Below are 14,906 nucleotides of genomic sequence, written 5' to 3' on the forward strand. Positions count from 1 at the left end.
CATGCTGTAGACCGTTAATATGAAGTGGACACAGTGTCCTGATTCCACACTGAGGTTGGAAACTGAAGCCACAGACGTAGAGCAGACGTGACCTGGTGGTTATAAAGGTTTTATACATATTAAAGGCTTACAAACACTTGAAATCTATATTGTTTATTTTTATTCAGTAAGGTTTTCACCTAATACTGACCAATATTACAGAGTATATGAAGAAAGACTTTCAAGCCTTAAAAAAACAGAGTCATAGTGTTGCTGCTGTAAATGAAACAATAAAGAATTCATTTAGAATGGTTTACCTTGTTCTGGCATTGAAGCTGCAGAGAATGGCTGTAATTTGAACTTGAATCCTGGTCCAAATGCTTCACTGTTGGCTATATCTATTTCTTTTTGCTGTAAAGTTCACACACACACACACACACACACTGTAGACCCCATTCTACAAACCCACTACCCAGTCCACCCACTGCTCCACCACAGCATGTCATACATATTGTTGTTGTTTGTATGTTATTGTAAGTATCCATTCCCTCATATGGATGTATTTATGAATTGTATTATGTAAAGATGCAAATTCAAACCAAAATAAATCTTAAAGTAAAACAAGTTTCTAAAATGATTTGATATTTGAAATCTGCAGGTTCTATAACACTAGAAACTCGAACTCCTATTGGTACTCTGGCGCCCCCAAGGGGAGGCCAGGCTCACATTTCAGTAGCCAGTGCTATAGTCTCATCAAAATGTTGTGCCACTTGTTGACTTTCTGTCCAACATTGTCCCACATGATGACCTGGTCACACTCTACCAGAGGTGGTCCTTTAAGCCTGATGACGATGAGAATAAACAGGACATTGTTCTGACAACATGGTTCTTCTGTCCTGCGTTTCAAATGTAACCATGAAGTCAAATGTCCTAGAGGCTTGTTTTCTAACAGAACTCTTTGTGTGAGAAAGCTCTTATTTGGTATTTCTGAAGGTCTTGTGTCTGGCGTCCTGACTCAACTCCACCAAACAGGGGTAGGACTGTATCAGTTTTTACTTTTTACCATAACTCTACTAATCAACACATCTTCCCAGACCTAAGGGCGTGAGTTTTTTTGTTTTTTTTTTTTTTTGAGCTGGTGATAAGTGTAAAAAAAGTTCCAGGACCTTGTCTGTTACTTGTGTGATACAACCTTATTTCCATGGTGTTTTTGGAAAGGAGAACTCAAGGATGTCTGAGAACAAAAAGTCACTGACTCAGCCAGAGGACGACCAATAAATAGGTGTGTGAGACGACAGACTGCAGAAACTCAACAGTCTCCTCTTCTGCAGTATAAACTGAACACCATGTCTAAACCGTACATCTGTGGACGCCTTTGCTGGATTTCTACATTCTGCTTTCTGTATGGACTAGAAGTGAGTGCATTTGGTATTCCAAACCAGTTTCAAAATGTGACAGCTGTCCCAGATCAGAAGGGCTTGGGCTTGGACGCATCATTTCTGTGGCTTCGACACAGTCTACCGTCCTTCTTACAGCCCATACGACCCTACAGTCTGAAGACAAACCCAGACGATCATCAGAACCTCGCAGAGCCCAGACATCGCCGGCCTTCTCGTCTTCTGCGTCTCCTTGGAGCATCTTTTGACCCATTCTGGATGTCCATAGAGCAGCCTCCTGAAGCCCCTGCTGCTCATGGGGATGGACAACTTCTTCAGGTCAGAACAACTGAGCGCAGCCCCATCAAGGAGAAGACCATCCTGATTCCTCCTCCATTGCTGAAGGAGGCTGCAGAAAATCAGAAGCAGAAGCTACAGCTGGAAGTGTCCCGTTTGGACTTCAGTCTGCTGCCTCCACAGGTCACCACTTCAATTCAATCTTTGTTGGTGCATTTTGCCACATGTGAACTCTCCTACCAGTGGAAAGACCTGGGTCCAGCCTTCTGGCCTCGCTGGTTGAGGCAGACTGACTGTGGAAGTTCAGACAGAGGAGGAAGTTGCTCCTTTCCCAGTGGGATGGAGTGTGTGAGAGCTCAGACGGCACACATCAAGATTCTGGCCTGGCACTGCCTGGAAACCCGACATGGTGGAGATGCTTCCAAAAAGACCAGGAGTGCCTGGAGCAACGGGAGCAGAGAGGTGGGGACAGGAGGAGCATTGAGAAGATGTCTGTGGAGGCAGGTGTCTTATCCTGTGGTGACAGCATGTAAATGTTCATGTACATGAAGCAGAGTTCACGGCTCCTCACCTTCATCCACCAACTTACAATTTATGACTGACATGTTTTCCTAACATGACTGTGTGTAACACTGAGTTATTTTCCTGGCTGAAATGTTTTAATGTTTTAAATGTTACTGACATTTGTGTCCATGTCATTAAAGCAGTAAATGTCTCACTTTATTATGATGATTCTGATGTGAAGAATGGATTAGAAACAAAGAAACAATAGAACCCTATTTGCAATTATAAAAGAATAAAAAATAATGTTTCTTAATGATTGTGATCACATTTTGTGCATTGTAGATTTTTTGTGAGTTAAAAAAATCACAAAATCCATTTTACATGAAAACGTATTTGTAGACAAGTTGAAAACACCTTAAATGTTAGTGTCTCGAACTCGGGGAATTGTATCTACTTAAATTCCACGGGATTTGTACATAAAGAGGGAAACAATACTCTGATTTCAAGCCAAAAATTAAGGCAGATCAATTGTTTGTACAAACAACATATTGTCAAAATAATATAAATTAAAGGTAAAATATATTATATATTAATAAAATATTATTATAAAATACAGTATATCATTTTTAAAGCCATGTTTAAGAATCAGACGGGTATTCCTGCCCTGCTTTTCTGTTGTTGACCAATGGGTGGCAGTGTATTACATTATAGGTTAACATCCACAGTAGAAATCCGTGTGCAACTCGTCTACATAGAACAAACAGCTTTTAGATATCTGTCAACTGACCACTCTGCGTGAAAGGATTAAGATCATCTAAAGACTCCGGGATGCTTTAAACCCGGGTCTCTATTTTCTTCAAAGCACCACGAATCTAAAATTCCCGTAGTCCTGAACTCCACATCCAGACAGTTGGCTGAATGTGAAATTCTGAGTGTCCGTGAAGGCATCCGTGTGGCTTCATCCTACCTCAGAGAAACGTTTCACTGTACACAGACAAGATGGCAGCGTCTGTGGAAGACGAATTTGAAGATGCGCCTGATGTAGAGCCGTTAGAACCAACACTGAAGAATATCATCGAGCAGAAATCTCTAAAGTGGATATTTGTTGGTGGGAAAGGCGGTGTTGGGAAAACCACATGTAGGTAAGTTAAAATTAAGACGATCGTTTTGCATAGTTAGCTGAGCTAACTGAACTTAGCCGACTGTCACTGCGGTATGACGTGGATCGATGACATTAATTGAATAAAACAAGCATACCTAAACCAGTGTCAGCAGGTTAGCTGAGGCCAGGCTAGCATTAAGCTTCAACGAGCGATTTGTTTAGAACCACCGACTAAACTACTTATCGTTTGCCGGCTAGCAAGTGCTGCATAGCATTGTCAGCAGCTAATGTTAGCCCGTAGACACTCTAGTCTGTCAGTTCTCGACGTAAACATGATGCAGGTTGACTTATGAGTATTCAGAGGTTCAGGGCAACAAATACTTGGGCCAGGAATAGCTCATAAACAAAGCACTCTCCTGCTACGGAGATGTACGAACCGTAGGTGTTGCTTAACTTAGTAAAATCAGTGGTTACCAAAGTGGATTGCGGGACCTCAAAGAGGTGCTGGATTTTTGGAAGGGAAGAAGCATGTCAAGGCAAATTGATTTATACTTACTACTTCATTTGTAGTAGTGGGTTTGTAGTGATGGGCTATGCTGAGAGAAGAACTTGGATACTGCATGAAAAACTGCACTAGTGGCAGAGAAGTATGTGAGGGTGGCACAGGACAGGAAGATGGTGGGTTTGCGTAAATTGGTCTGGATTAGCTCTGAGGTCAGGCAGGAGTCAGTGGACCAGGCTGCTTGTAGATGACAATATAATCTGAAATTGGGATCAGACGGAAGAGAACGAGGCAGGGTTTCTGATGTCCACGGTGTCCTGTACTTTGTCCTTCATATACTGTACTAACTTGACCTTTATGTGTGTATAGTTGCAGTTTGGCTGTCCAGTTAGCAGCAGTCCGGGAGAGTGTCCTCATCATCTCCACAGATCCCGCCCACAACATTTCTGACGCTTTTGATCAGAAGTTTTCAAAGGTTCCTACAAAGGTCAAGGGATATGACAACCTCTTTGCAATGGTAAGACTTAACTTTGTAAAGAAGTTGTGCAAAAATCTCCCAAGATAGAAAGTAGTTGACTGTGTGTGTTTTCACGCGTGTTTGTGCAGGAGATTGATCCCAGCCTGGGTGTGGCAGAGCTTCCTGATGAATTCTTTGAAGAAGACAACATGCTCAGCATGGGCAAGAAGATGATGCAGGAAGCCATGAGTGCCTTCCCTGGCATTGATGAGGCCATGAGCTACGCAGAGGTCATGAGGTGAGACACGGAGGTCACCAGAAAATCAGAGAAATTACTTAATGTGACCAATTAGGAAAAATAACTACTTTGTTGCACATTAGGTTAGTAAAAGGAATGAACTTCTCAGTGGTTGTGTTTGACACTGCCCCCACTGGCCACACTCTGCGACTGCTTAATTTCCCCACCATTGTGGAGCGTGGACTTGGTCGGCTCATGCAGATCAAGAACCAGATCAGTCCGTTCATCTCTCAGGTAAATCGAATCTCCAGCAGCTTTTATTATGTCCTATTTACAAAAGTCAGTTATTGTGCAGAATGAATAACATTTTGTCTCTGTCTCATTACAGATGTGTAACATGCTGGGTCTGGGTGATATGAACGCAGACCAGCTCGCCTCCAAACTTGAAGAAACTCTGCCTGTCATTCGCTCAGTCAGTGAGCAGTTCAAAGACCCAGTGAGTCACACAGTTGTGCTACACTTTTTTAACTAAGGTGTCATACCAGCTTGAAACCTCCCATAATGCATGCTGATTTACTGACACGCCTCCCTGCATCCTGGTAAATAGAAATACAAAGGCGTTACCAAGCCCAGACCTGGACAAATATGGTTTTGAATGTGATTCTCTGTTATTTTGAATCATGACGGTTACCTTGATGGTAATATATATACAGTACATACAGTATATATTGATCCTATCTATCAGATTGGACCACCCACAGTTGCCACCAGTGATGTAATCTTTACCTCTGACCTGCAGGAACAGACCACCTTCATTTGTGTTTGCATCGCTGAGTTCCTGTCCTTGTATGAGACGGAGCGGCTGATCCAGGAGCTGGCCAAGTGCAGCATCGACACGCACAACATCATCGTCAACCAACTGGTTTTCCCTGACGGGGAGAGGCCGTGCAAGATGTGTGAAGCCCGTCATAAGATACAGTCCAAATATTTAGACCAGGTACCGTCACCTCAAACGACAACAAAAACAAGACAGTGTGTAAAGTTTGAAAAGATCAGGGGCCTCATGTACGACTGCTTGCAATTATTAGGGTGGATATCTTTTTAGACGTTGCCTGTTTTGGAGTTTTAGCGTACAGCAGGTTTCAGTATATTTCTTTCAGTATATTTCAGTGTTTTCACGGCCTGTTGTGTCTCTACAGATGGAGGACCTTTATGAAGATTTCCACATAGTCAAGCTGCCGCTGTTGCCCCACGAGGTACGAGGAACAGACAAGGTCAACACCTTCTCTAAGCAACTCCTGGAACCCTACAAACCTCCAAACAAGTGATCTCCCTCTCTTCAGGACTCCCTCGTCACCTCCTCCCCCACACTCTGTACCCACTCTCTTCTGAGCTGCCTTCTCCCAAAAACTAGCCTCAAACTCTGCAGCTGAGACAGGCGATCCACTCAGATTCCACTTAGATCTGGTATTAACATCTAACCTGATTGATCTGATGACATGGGAATGACTCCCGACTGCTCTTTAGAATCCCACAAACAAAATTTAGTGTTCGCGTCCTGACCCATTTATTGCCGCCGCTTCAGCAAACCTTTTGTAACTCACAATGAACCCAAGTCGTTCCTCCTCTCAGGGCTCCTGTGTTCATTTATTTTTTAGCCATGGGCAAATTATTACATCTGATCAATACCTGAAATTGTTTTTGCAAATAAAATCTCATTTCACCTTGATGTTTTTTCAAGCTTTTCGTGCTTGCTTTGATTCAGCGTTTTATTTAACTTTTTCTTAAACCTACTTGTTCCTGGAAACACTTCTGAACATGTTGGTACATTTTTTACTCATTGTGACTCGATAGAAATCAGGGTTAAATACACAGAAGGACTGTAATCCACATACTCTAAGGGCAGTGTGAGGTGGAAGCAGTCAGTTGTGATCAGGTCTGTCAGGGTGGAGGTTGATACCAGGTCTAAAAACAACATTAAACATAAATAAAACTTGGGCTTAAGGATCCGGTTTGAAAGTATGAAGTGAAGCTTCAGGATCAGATCTAATGTTGGTCTAAGAATATTTCCAGTTATTGTACTGTGTGTTTGTCTGTTCTGTGTTTGACTTCATAAACGATTACTTCAACACAAGCCCACCCCCTCACCTATAAAGGCACTACATACGACCGACAGATTCAAGGTGTGATTACTAGAGGGGATGACACCGAGAAAACAACAGAAAAAGATGTCCCCTCGTCTTTAGAAACATTTCCTTTTGACCAAGAACAACTTTCTTTTTGCAATAAAAGCAAACATGAAGTCTGACGTTTGTCTCTGAGCATTTGTGAAAATATCTGAGCTCATTCCTGTGTCTGATTGTTGTGTAAATGAATGAATTCACCTGTGATCGCATCTTTAATCATCTTAACTGAATACTGTGGTGACGGGACAGAGATTTTAAAACAACGTCAAAAATCCTAACAAGTTTTCTGTGTCAACTCACAGCTGTAGTCTACTGATGGGAACACTGTTTGGAGACACAGCCTTAAGCATTGATTTTGTTAAAGTCTATTGAATGTCGTTCCTTTTCTTTTCATGTCTGACTCTTGTTTTTTGTCGTCCCTGAACGACCTCCTCTCATCTCTCCTCTGTTACTTGCTTTTGAGTTGACAAGAAGCTGTTTTCTATAAATTATTTTGCAAATGTTGATTAAAACAAACTTGCCTCCAAGCAGAGACTTCTGTGGTCAATTATTTAACTTAACACCTGTGCAGTAAATCAAATATAATGCTCAAGAGAAGTAAAACTGGTAGTGGGAAGCTCAAACGTTACTAAAAATGTAACAATTAGTTGTGTGTGTCTCTACAGTAAAGTTGTGATTAGTCCTTCACCTGGAGTATGACGATGGTATTATTCCTCTGATGTTTCCATCAACTTTGGAGAAATGAACAGCACCTGAGAAAAGTAAAAGAGTAATAGATTAAAATTCAGCAATATAGTGCAAAGAGCCATTGGTTTTAAATGATTGTCTTTCACTTCTTTTTTAAAGTAATAAGATCATTTGAATATTTTATCAACCAAAGCCAAGCTGTACAATGGAACAGTACTGCAATGGTCCTTCAATTTAATTGTAATATGCATAGTACACAGCCACACACACGAGTCAGATCACCCAGCATCCCACTAGATAGAGCCTAAGTACAGTTATTGACATAACTGCAGCAGTTTCAGTAAAAATAACTTAAATAAATAAAAGATGCCCTAATGGGGTTGTGGTACAGTATGTGGAAGTCATGTTGGGCGAGTAAGCACGTTAGTGTGGAGCAGGATGGATTTATGAAGACAGTGAGAATCATTGTTTGAAATGGATTAAGGTACAGACTTTGCACTAATGTGATGATGATATATTGAGGTGCACTGACCCTGTTGATATAAAACGGTGCCAGGAGATCAGGAGTGACTTGTAAGTTCTAAAGTATGATGCAGCTGTTGTCCGATTAACAAATGAGTTCAGGCTCAGAGGAGGATAACATTAGTAATTTCCATTAGAAGCCACTTTTAGCTAATCCTTGTTTATTTTTAGTTTATTACTATACTATTTGTTTTATTTAAGTTTTACTAGTTGTGCCTTTTCATAATTGTATATATACTAATTCAAATCTGTGAATAGTGTTTTCATTAAGCCCACCTTCCTGGGACATCTTGTGGCCAACTGTAGAACACATTTAAACCACTGCTTTGATAACTGTACTATAAGATAATCTGTTGTTTAAACCAAAACAACAGCGATTTAAAGACCACTAATCGTCAGATCAGACTCCGCTGCTTCCATATCACTTAAAAGAGCGTCAGTCCACGCTTCACTTGCTGCTGTGCCATAATTGCTCACTGCGCCCTGCGCTCCTGTTGCTCCGCCGCTGTGGCCTGTCGCTTGCAGTCCATCACCGAATCACCGAGCCGAGCTCACACGGTCGGGGGCCTCGCTAACGAGCTCCTTCTCACCCTTTGTCCCTCATCAATTTGGGGGATTTAGCACCGGGGCGCACGGACCCGTGGACGGACGGACTCAACACCACAGAACCAATCCAGCACTGAAAGAACCGACATCAGAGTTGTGAGAAGAACCACACGGGAGCACAGAGAGAACCGTTCTACGAGTGAAGACAGGATGGACTCACATCCGCAGCGGTAGGAAGACACGCTGATCAGCGGTCACATCCATCAGGTCCAATCAAACCACACCTCAGGTAAGGTTTGAACCTCCTTTGAAATAAACTACACTGACAGTCAGTTTGGAGTCATGTAAACATCTCACACATTTGTCTGGACCAGTGGGACCTCAAAAATCAGTTAGACCAAGGTATGTGTAGGTGCTGTTAAACCGATATTAGATTCAAGTCTAATCATTGATTATGTTAATTAGTCTTTGTTTTATTTAAATCTGATCGGTTTTTGTTTCTTATTTATTAAAAAAAATATGTGAGCCAACTATTTGGGACAATTGTAAAGTCAAAGTTGCAAACTCCATCTGATTCTTTTCACTTCCACATTCATGAACTCACATCAGGTCTTCCACCCACAGGTGTGCTGGTTATTTTCCAGTGCACCTCCTTTCTCCTCAGCATCTGAGTCCACAGACTGTAACCAATGACGGTCACCTACACAGCTAGAGTGGCAAACGCCCGATTCTGTGGTTTCTCCAAACTGCTGCTGGTCTGGAAAGGTAGCATCTACAAGGTTCTGTACAAGGAGTTCCTGGCCTTCTTCGCCATGTACGCTGCCATCAGCACCACCTACAGGTGAGCAGAGACTCAAGAGGGGCTTCAGGACGTGATGAAGAATACAGTACCAATGGAAAAAAAATCTGTGTCGTTCCACTCTTTCAGATTCCTCCTCCATGACGACCAGAAGAGATACTTTGAAAAACTGGCCATTTACTGCAACCACTACGCCAGTCTGATCCCCATGTCCTTTGTTCTGGGTGAGGTTTGGAGATGTTCTGCTCTGCAGTGTGATATCAGACTTATCAGTCCATGATGAGGTTTGTGGTTGGATGTGATGAGTCAGCAGCAGAAAGTGTGCGTGACACTGTGTAAGATCACAAAGTTGTCGTGGACACAAACACTGGAGATACACAAACACACACACACATATCTACAGTTGTTCTTCTGCTGCTGGAGGTGATTAGAAAGAATGACTTCTCTAATTTCTCTTATCACTGTAGAACAAACTTTGGATTTGTTATTTGAAAACCATAGCATTCCAAGGAAATTAGTCAAATATTGTCTGTACACTGTAGCTACTGCAACTTATAGATGTTTTGCAGTTGATTATAATGTTTTGCAGTTGATTATATTGATAAATCAATAGCCTTGGCCTTTTGTGTTCATGCCAATCCTTGTGAAATGTTAGGAATCATTTTAGCATTTAACATTCAAATGCCAAGGTTTTAGTTTTTCTGCTAACTTTTGACAGTTTACACTGTAGCCTAGCCTTAAGTCATTTCTGAGGTGTTTATATTGTCGACAAGAGCAGTTGTGTATATTTATGCATAAGCTGGTCTTCTAAAACCCAGTCATACTGTAATATTTGCAGGGCACTAGTGTGTTTAGTCCTCAGAAGAAAAACCACAGAGAAGCCAGTTCTACAAACATCCTCTAACTGTGTTATCTCGCCTTGGTTCCAGGGTTCTACGTGACACTGGTGGTGAACCGCTGGTGGAACCAGTACACCAACATTCCCCTCCCGGACCGGCTCATGTGTGTCCTTTCTGGAGGCGTTCACGGCAGTGACGAACGTGGACGTCTGCTGAGACGCACCATGATGCGATACGCCAGCCTGTCAGCTCTGCTCATCCTCCGCTCAGTCAGCACGGCCGTGTTCAAACGCTTCCCCACCATGGACCATGTGGTGGAGGCTGGTGAGTGTGGAAACACCCGGGGTGATTTTAAGTAACTAAACACACATGTATCCACTCTGATTTCCTGTATCAACAAACTAAAGAGCAGATGTGCTGGTGATGAGTGTGTGACCTTTCACACCTGGATCAGACAAAAACAAAAAACATTTGGAGGTATTTTTCTGTCCCACAGTTGAGTCAGGAAACGACAGAAACTGTGAATGAGTCACACGTGTCATCACGTGAATGTGTGTCTGTACATTCTCTACAGCAGAGAGACAGACACATCCTTGACTAGAACAGATGATACTCTACATACTGCACGTACAGTAAATGTGGGCGGACTACAAAGTGTTGAATGTATTTTTACACTGTTTTATCTCGACTTGCAATCACAAGCAGTTCTGGTACAAAAACCGTTTGGTTTCCCACAAAAACTCCCCCTCAAAACCATTGGTCTTTAGAAAGCAGGCATAAAATTTGGACTTGTTTTTCTGTGTAGCACAAAGTACTGTGCAAATGTTGTAGTACTTTTTACCCCTTTTTTTCAGACTTCTTCTACATGTTTAAAGTAAGTAAAGAAGCAGAAGCCTATTCCAAAAAAAAAAAACCAAACGCCAAAACATTTATCTACAGAAGGCAAGGACGTTTCTTTTAATAAAAAACATTTGGATCGCAGACCTTAGGCAGACCACATGGGCATGTTTGCTGGAACTGTTCAACCAGAGCAGATGAACTTGATTCTCCTGTGCAAGGAGGTGTTCCTCATCAGTGGCAGTTTATATGTTAATATTGATGACGATGAGCTTCTGGTTCTCTACATATCCTTTACATGTTTGAACAGACTAATGAAAGGGCGGTGGGGAGGGTGGAGGACGTACATTTACATGAGTGTTAGTCTTTACTCTACGTCTCAACAGGATTCATGAGCAAAGAGGAGCGCAAGAAGTTTGAGGGACTTCATTCCCGCTTCAACAAATACTGGATTCCCTGTGTGTGGTTCACTAACCTGGCTGCTGTGGCCCGGTGTGAGGGCCGGGTCAGGGACGATCACACACTCAAACTGCTGCTGGAGGTACACACACACAAACAAACACGAGACAGAAACGTACTGATAAGTGACTTCTGGTGCTGTTGTTCTCTAGTACTGTACGGTTCTTGTTCTTTCTCAGGAGCTGAACGTGTTCAGGGGAAAGTGCAGCATGTTGTTTCACTATGACATGATCAGTGTTCCTCTGGTTTACACTCAGGTCTGACTGACACACAAACACTCTATTCTACTGTGCACACACACGTGAAAGATATAACTGTTCCACCTTGAAGAGGTTAACAGTATAAAAACATATTGCTATTTTCCGAATGGGTGTAATTTATTATTGGCCACGTGGTGGTGCTGTTGCCACACTGCAGGCTTACAATTCCTTTTTTCTTAAGGACTAATTTCTTTAGGACTAATTCGATGACTATCTGCAGGGACCTTTTTAAAATAAATGTATAAAACCTTCAAATTCAAAGCATTAAAACATCATTTGTAATGTTATAAATTTCCTTTGTATCTAGAACATCTTAGAGAACCAAAAGCTCATCTCAACAACATTTATGCCACCCAGGGCCTTGACGATGAATTTGGATTTTGAGTTTAAGACTATGAACTTCTGGGTGTTCATTTGCTTGAAATACGTAAAAAATGACAAAGCTGCAAAAAGTGAAACATTACTAAAAAAATATAAAAGTATTTTATACTTTAATAATTAAAAAAAATCGAATTCTATACCTTCTTCTTCTGGTCTTAGGTGGTGACTCTGGCGGTGTACAGTTTTTTCCTGGTGTGTCTTATCGGGCGTCAGTTCCTGGACCCAGGTCAAGGTTATCCAGGTCACGACCTGGACCTGTATGTTCCCATCTTCACTCTGCTGCAGTTCTTCTTCTATGCAGGATGGCTCAAGGTCCGGTGATATCTCATGTTGGTAGTTTGTGTTGAGCTTTTTCTATAATAAGAAGGGTAATTAAAAAACAACAACTCCTTTTATGTCCTGAAGGTAGCAGAGCAGTTGATTAACCCCTTTGGAGAAGATGACGACGACTTTGAGACAAACTGGCTGATCGACAGGAACTTTCAGGTCAATCACTGTGGACATAGTCTAAATATTACAATGTTCCAGACAGGTTTGAGAGAAACATAAAAAAAAACCATAAAACGACAACATAGACAATTACATTTATAAAAACGTATGAATAAAACAGGAAGAGACAAACCACAGTTTAAACCCACAGGTGTCCATGATGGCTGTAGATGAGATGTATGGAGATCTTCCAATGTTGGAGAAAGACCGCTACTGGAACGACTCCAACCCTCGACCTCTGTACACAGCAGCCACTCTCTACATCCTCCGAAAGCCCTCTTTTCAGGGCTCCACCTTTGACATGGCGTGAGTTTCTTTTTCCGCTACTTTCAGTCCAGATGGTACGACAGTGAGGGAAAGACTGAATAAACTGTCTGGAAACCTAATTTGTCCTTTTCCTGTGACAGGATTCCAAAGGAGGAGATGCACTTTCAGCCTCTGGAGGAAATATCTGAGAACTTGGAGGAGTCTGGAAACCGTCACCCGAACATGGCTCTTTTTAACAGACTCCTCAATGCAGCTCCATCGCCCACGGGCTTCATGGGTCTTCATCGAACCTCAAACCAGCTTCAAAGGCTGCATCACTCCCCTGGCATTGACATGTGCTCCCCTGATGATGATGGTGATGATGATGATGATGATGATGATGATGATGATGATGATGATGATGATGACAGTTGTAGGACTTTAGGATGGTCTCTGCCATCGGGGCTGGGTCAGGACACTCAGAGCACCATGTGCAGCTTCAGTGAGGAGCGGGGCCTCAGAACTCCTCTGCTGGAGATTCAGTTTGGAGACATGCAGGAGGAAGGAGCAGAACATCTCACCATCAGTGAGGAGGAGGAGGTGAACAGTTGGAGGGTGGAGAGAGGGGAGGCAAACTGCAAAGGTTCGCTGTCAGTCTCGCGACTTCCTCCTCCTCCATCGTCCACTCGACCAGCCTCCACCTTGTCCATCACTTCCCACAACACCTCTGCCTTCATGTTCCAGCCGAGCGTCCACTCTAGTCTGGAGCACTGCAGCTCACAGCCAGCCATCAACCGCAGCCGAGCTTCCACCTCACATCCTTCACCTCTGTGTGTTGACAACAAAATGTCCTTCCTCACTGTTCCTTCTTATGATCAACCGCAGCGTTTTCGCAGCGTGAGCATGGACTCAGAGTTCATTGGAGCTTAGGCTGAAAGTGAAACACACGTTCTCAAAACTGGAATTAGCTACAGCTATAGACGAGGGCCTTCACTTTTACCTCAGGCTCGCGGCACAAGGCTGCTTGTACAGAATGTGGTGGCACAGAAGAACGCCAGAGTAGTAGAGAGAACTATGGAACTACAACTACATGTTGGAAAGAAGCTTTTGATAAATGACTGCCCTGGAATCAAAATGATCTCTGACTGTTTGGGTGTTCTCCAGTTTCCCCCCAGTTCAAAAACTTGAAGATAGGGTTACTTTTTCACAATAAAATAGCTGTGAATATGAGTGTTACAGTGAACGGTTGATTGTCTCTACATATACAGTATATGTGACACTGAACACAGATGAATTAAATAAAATCAAGTAAATATTTTCAATTTCAAAAGATTAATTTCATGAGCGACACGTGGTGTCAAAACAACGGCAACAAACATCAAACGAAAAATGTTAAAATCATTTTTTAAAATCATATGTTTTATGTGACTCCGTGATGGACTGAGGAATAATCTTGGGTGAGACCCCGCCCTCACCTGAGAACTTGGCTGCAGCTCCCACGTGATTCTGGAAGGATTAGACGCATGTTGTAAATCCAGGAACACGGAACATATTCCAGGAACTAGTTGACTTCTGACTCCGGCCACCTGCAGGGACATGGTTACATCGGTAATATTGCTCAAAACCATAAAGGTGAAGCCAGTTTGAGAGCAGCTTCACTGCTGCTTCTCCATTTCCTCTTTTCAACTAAACGAGTTCAGGCGGTAAACATTAATGAGCCACCAGATGGCAGTAAGGTAAAACCAGACACCCAGTTTCACCTACATTGACGAGCCGTCAATGTAGGTGAAACTGGGTGTCTGGGTGTCTATTTCCTTCTGTTGCATACAGTACTGACACTATTGGAAAAATATTCCCGGTCGACCCTAACAATGATTTGATGTTTAAAATGCAAGTATCGACTAAATCACGATCATGTGCTTAAAAAGAATTTTCTTTTAAACAAACAACTGATATCTCTTGATATCTTCTCTTTTATATCTTTCTAATAAATCACTGAACAAATAATATTAAATATTACTGCAGCCTTTATTACTGTGGTTAGAAGTGAGTTTCTAATGAACAAAAACTGTAGTTAATGACAATTATGCCTTCAGCCAGACACAAATGGTTCTTTTTGTTTTGTTTTTTCATCAGGCAGAAACCAAATGATCAGAATGTAATTTTTGTATTATGATTTATAAAATTACCAAAGGTCTCA

General features: G+C 42.2%; 3 protein-coding genes and 1 long non-coding RNA gene across 4 annotated transcripts in view; 3 read left to right on the forward strand and 1 right to left on the reverse strand.

Annotated features, from left to right (window-relative positions):
* Positions 1–1,137: 1,137 nt before the first annotated feature.
* Positions 1,138–2,681, forward strand: LOC103384216 (noggin-1-like). The gene has a single exon (XM_008317647.2). It carries the CDS (start codon positions 1,326–1,328, stop codon positions 2,199–2,201), a length of 876 nt encoding a protein of 291 aa, XP_008315869.1. The 5' UTR covers positions 1,138–1,325; the 3' UTR covers positions 2,202–2,681.
* A 436-nt stretch (positions 2,682–3,117) lies between these two features.
* On the forward strand, positions 3,118–6,763 carry get3 (guided entry of tail-anchored proteins factor 3, ATPase). Its single transcript, XM_008317629.3, has 7 exons — positions 3,118–3,298; positions 4,130–4,277; positions 4,367–4,515; positions 4,599–4,749; positions 4,844–4,951; positions 5,255–5,452; positions 5,655–6,763. Exons 1-7 carry the CDS (start codon positions 3,156–3,158, stop codon positions 5,781–5,783), a joined length of 1,026 nt encoding a protein of 341 aa, XP_008315851.1. The 5' UTR covers positions 3,118–3,155; the 3' UTR covers positions 5,784–6,763.
* LOC107989014 (uncharacterized) overlaps positions 4,835–14,906 on the reverse strand; it is a 33,551-nt gene continuing 23,479 nt past the window's right edge. The window contains exons 5-10 of the long non-coding RNA XR_003050602.1: positions 14,182–14,292; positions 12,112–12,325; positions 8,617–11,406; positions 7,330–8,529; positions 5,242–5,462; positions 4,835–5,051 (exon numbers count right to left, since the gene is read on the reverse strand). This is a non-coding gene — a long non-coding RNA (uncharacterized LOC107989014). The remainder of the gene's footprint in view (positions 5,052–5,241; positions 5,463–7,329; positions 8,530–8,616; positions 11,407–12,111; positions 12,326–14,181; positions 14,293–14,906) is intronic.
* On the forward strand, positions 9,051–13,673 carry best2 (bestrophin 2). Its single transcript, XM_017035086.2, has 9 exons — positions 9,051–9,237; positions 9,325–9,419; positions 10,125–10,358; positions 11,258–11,412; positions 11,510–11,587; positions 12,131–12,283; positions 12,377–12,457; positions 12,612–12,766; positions 12,868–13,673. Exons 1-9 carry the CDS (start codon positions 9,086–9,088, stop codon positions 13,634–13,636), a joined length of 1,872 nt encoding a protein of 623 aa, XP_016890575.1. The 5' UTR covers positions 9,051–9,085; the 3' UTR covers positions 13,637–13,673.

The sequence above is a fragment of the Cynoglossus semilaevis genome, chromosome 9 (genome assembly GCF_000523025.1).
Source record: "Cynoglossus semilaevis isolate Cse_v1.0 chromosome 9, Cse_v1.0, whole genome shotgun sequence".
Taxonomy (NCBI): domain Eukaryota; kingdom Metazoa; phylum Chordata; class Actinopteri; order Pleuronectiformes; family Cynoglossidae; genus Cynoglossus; species Cynoglossus semilaevis.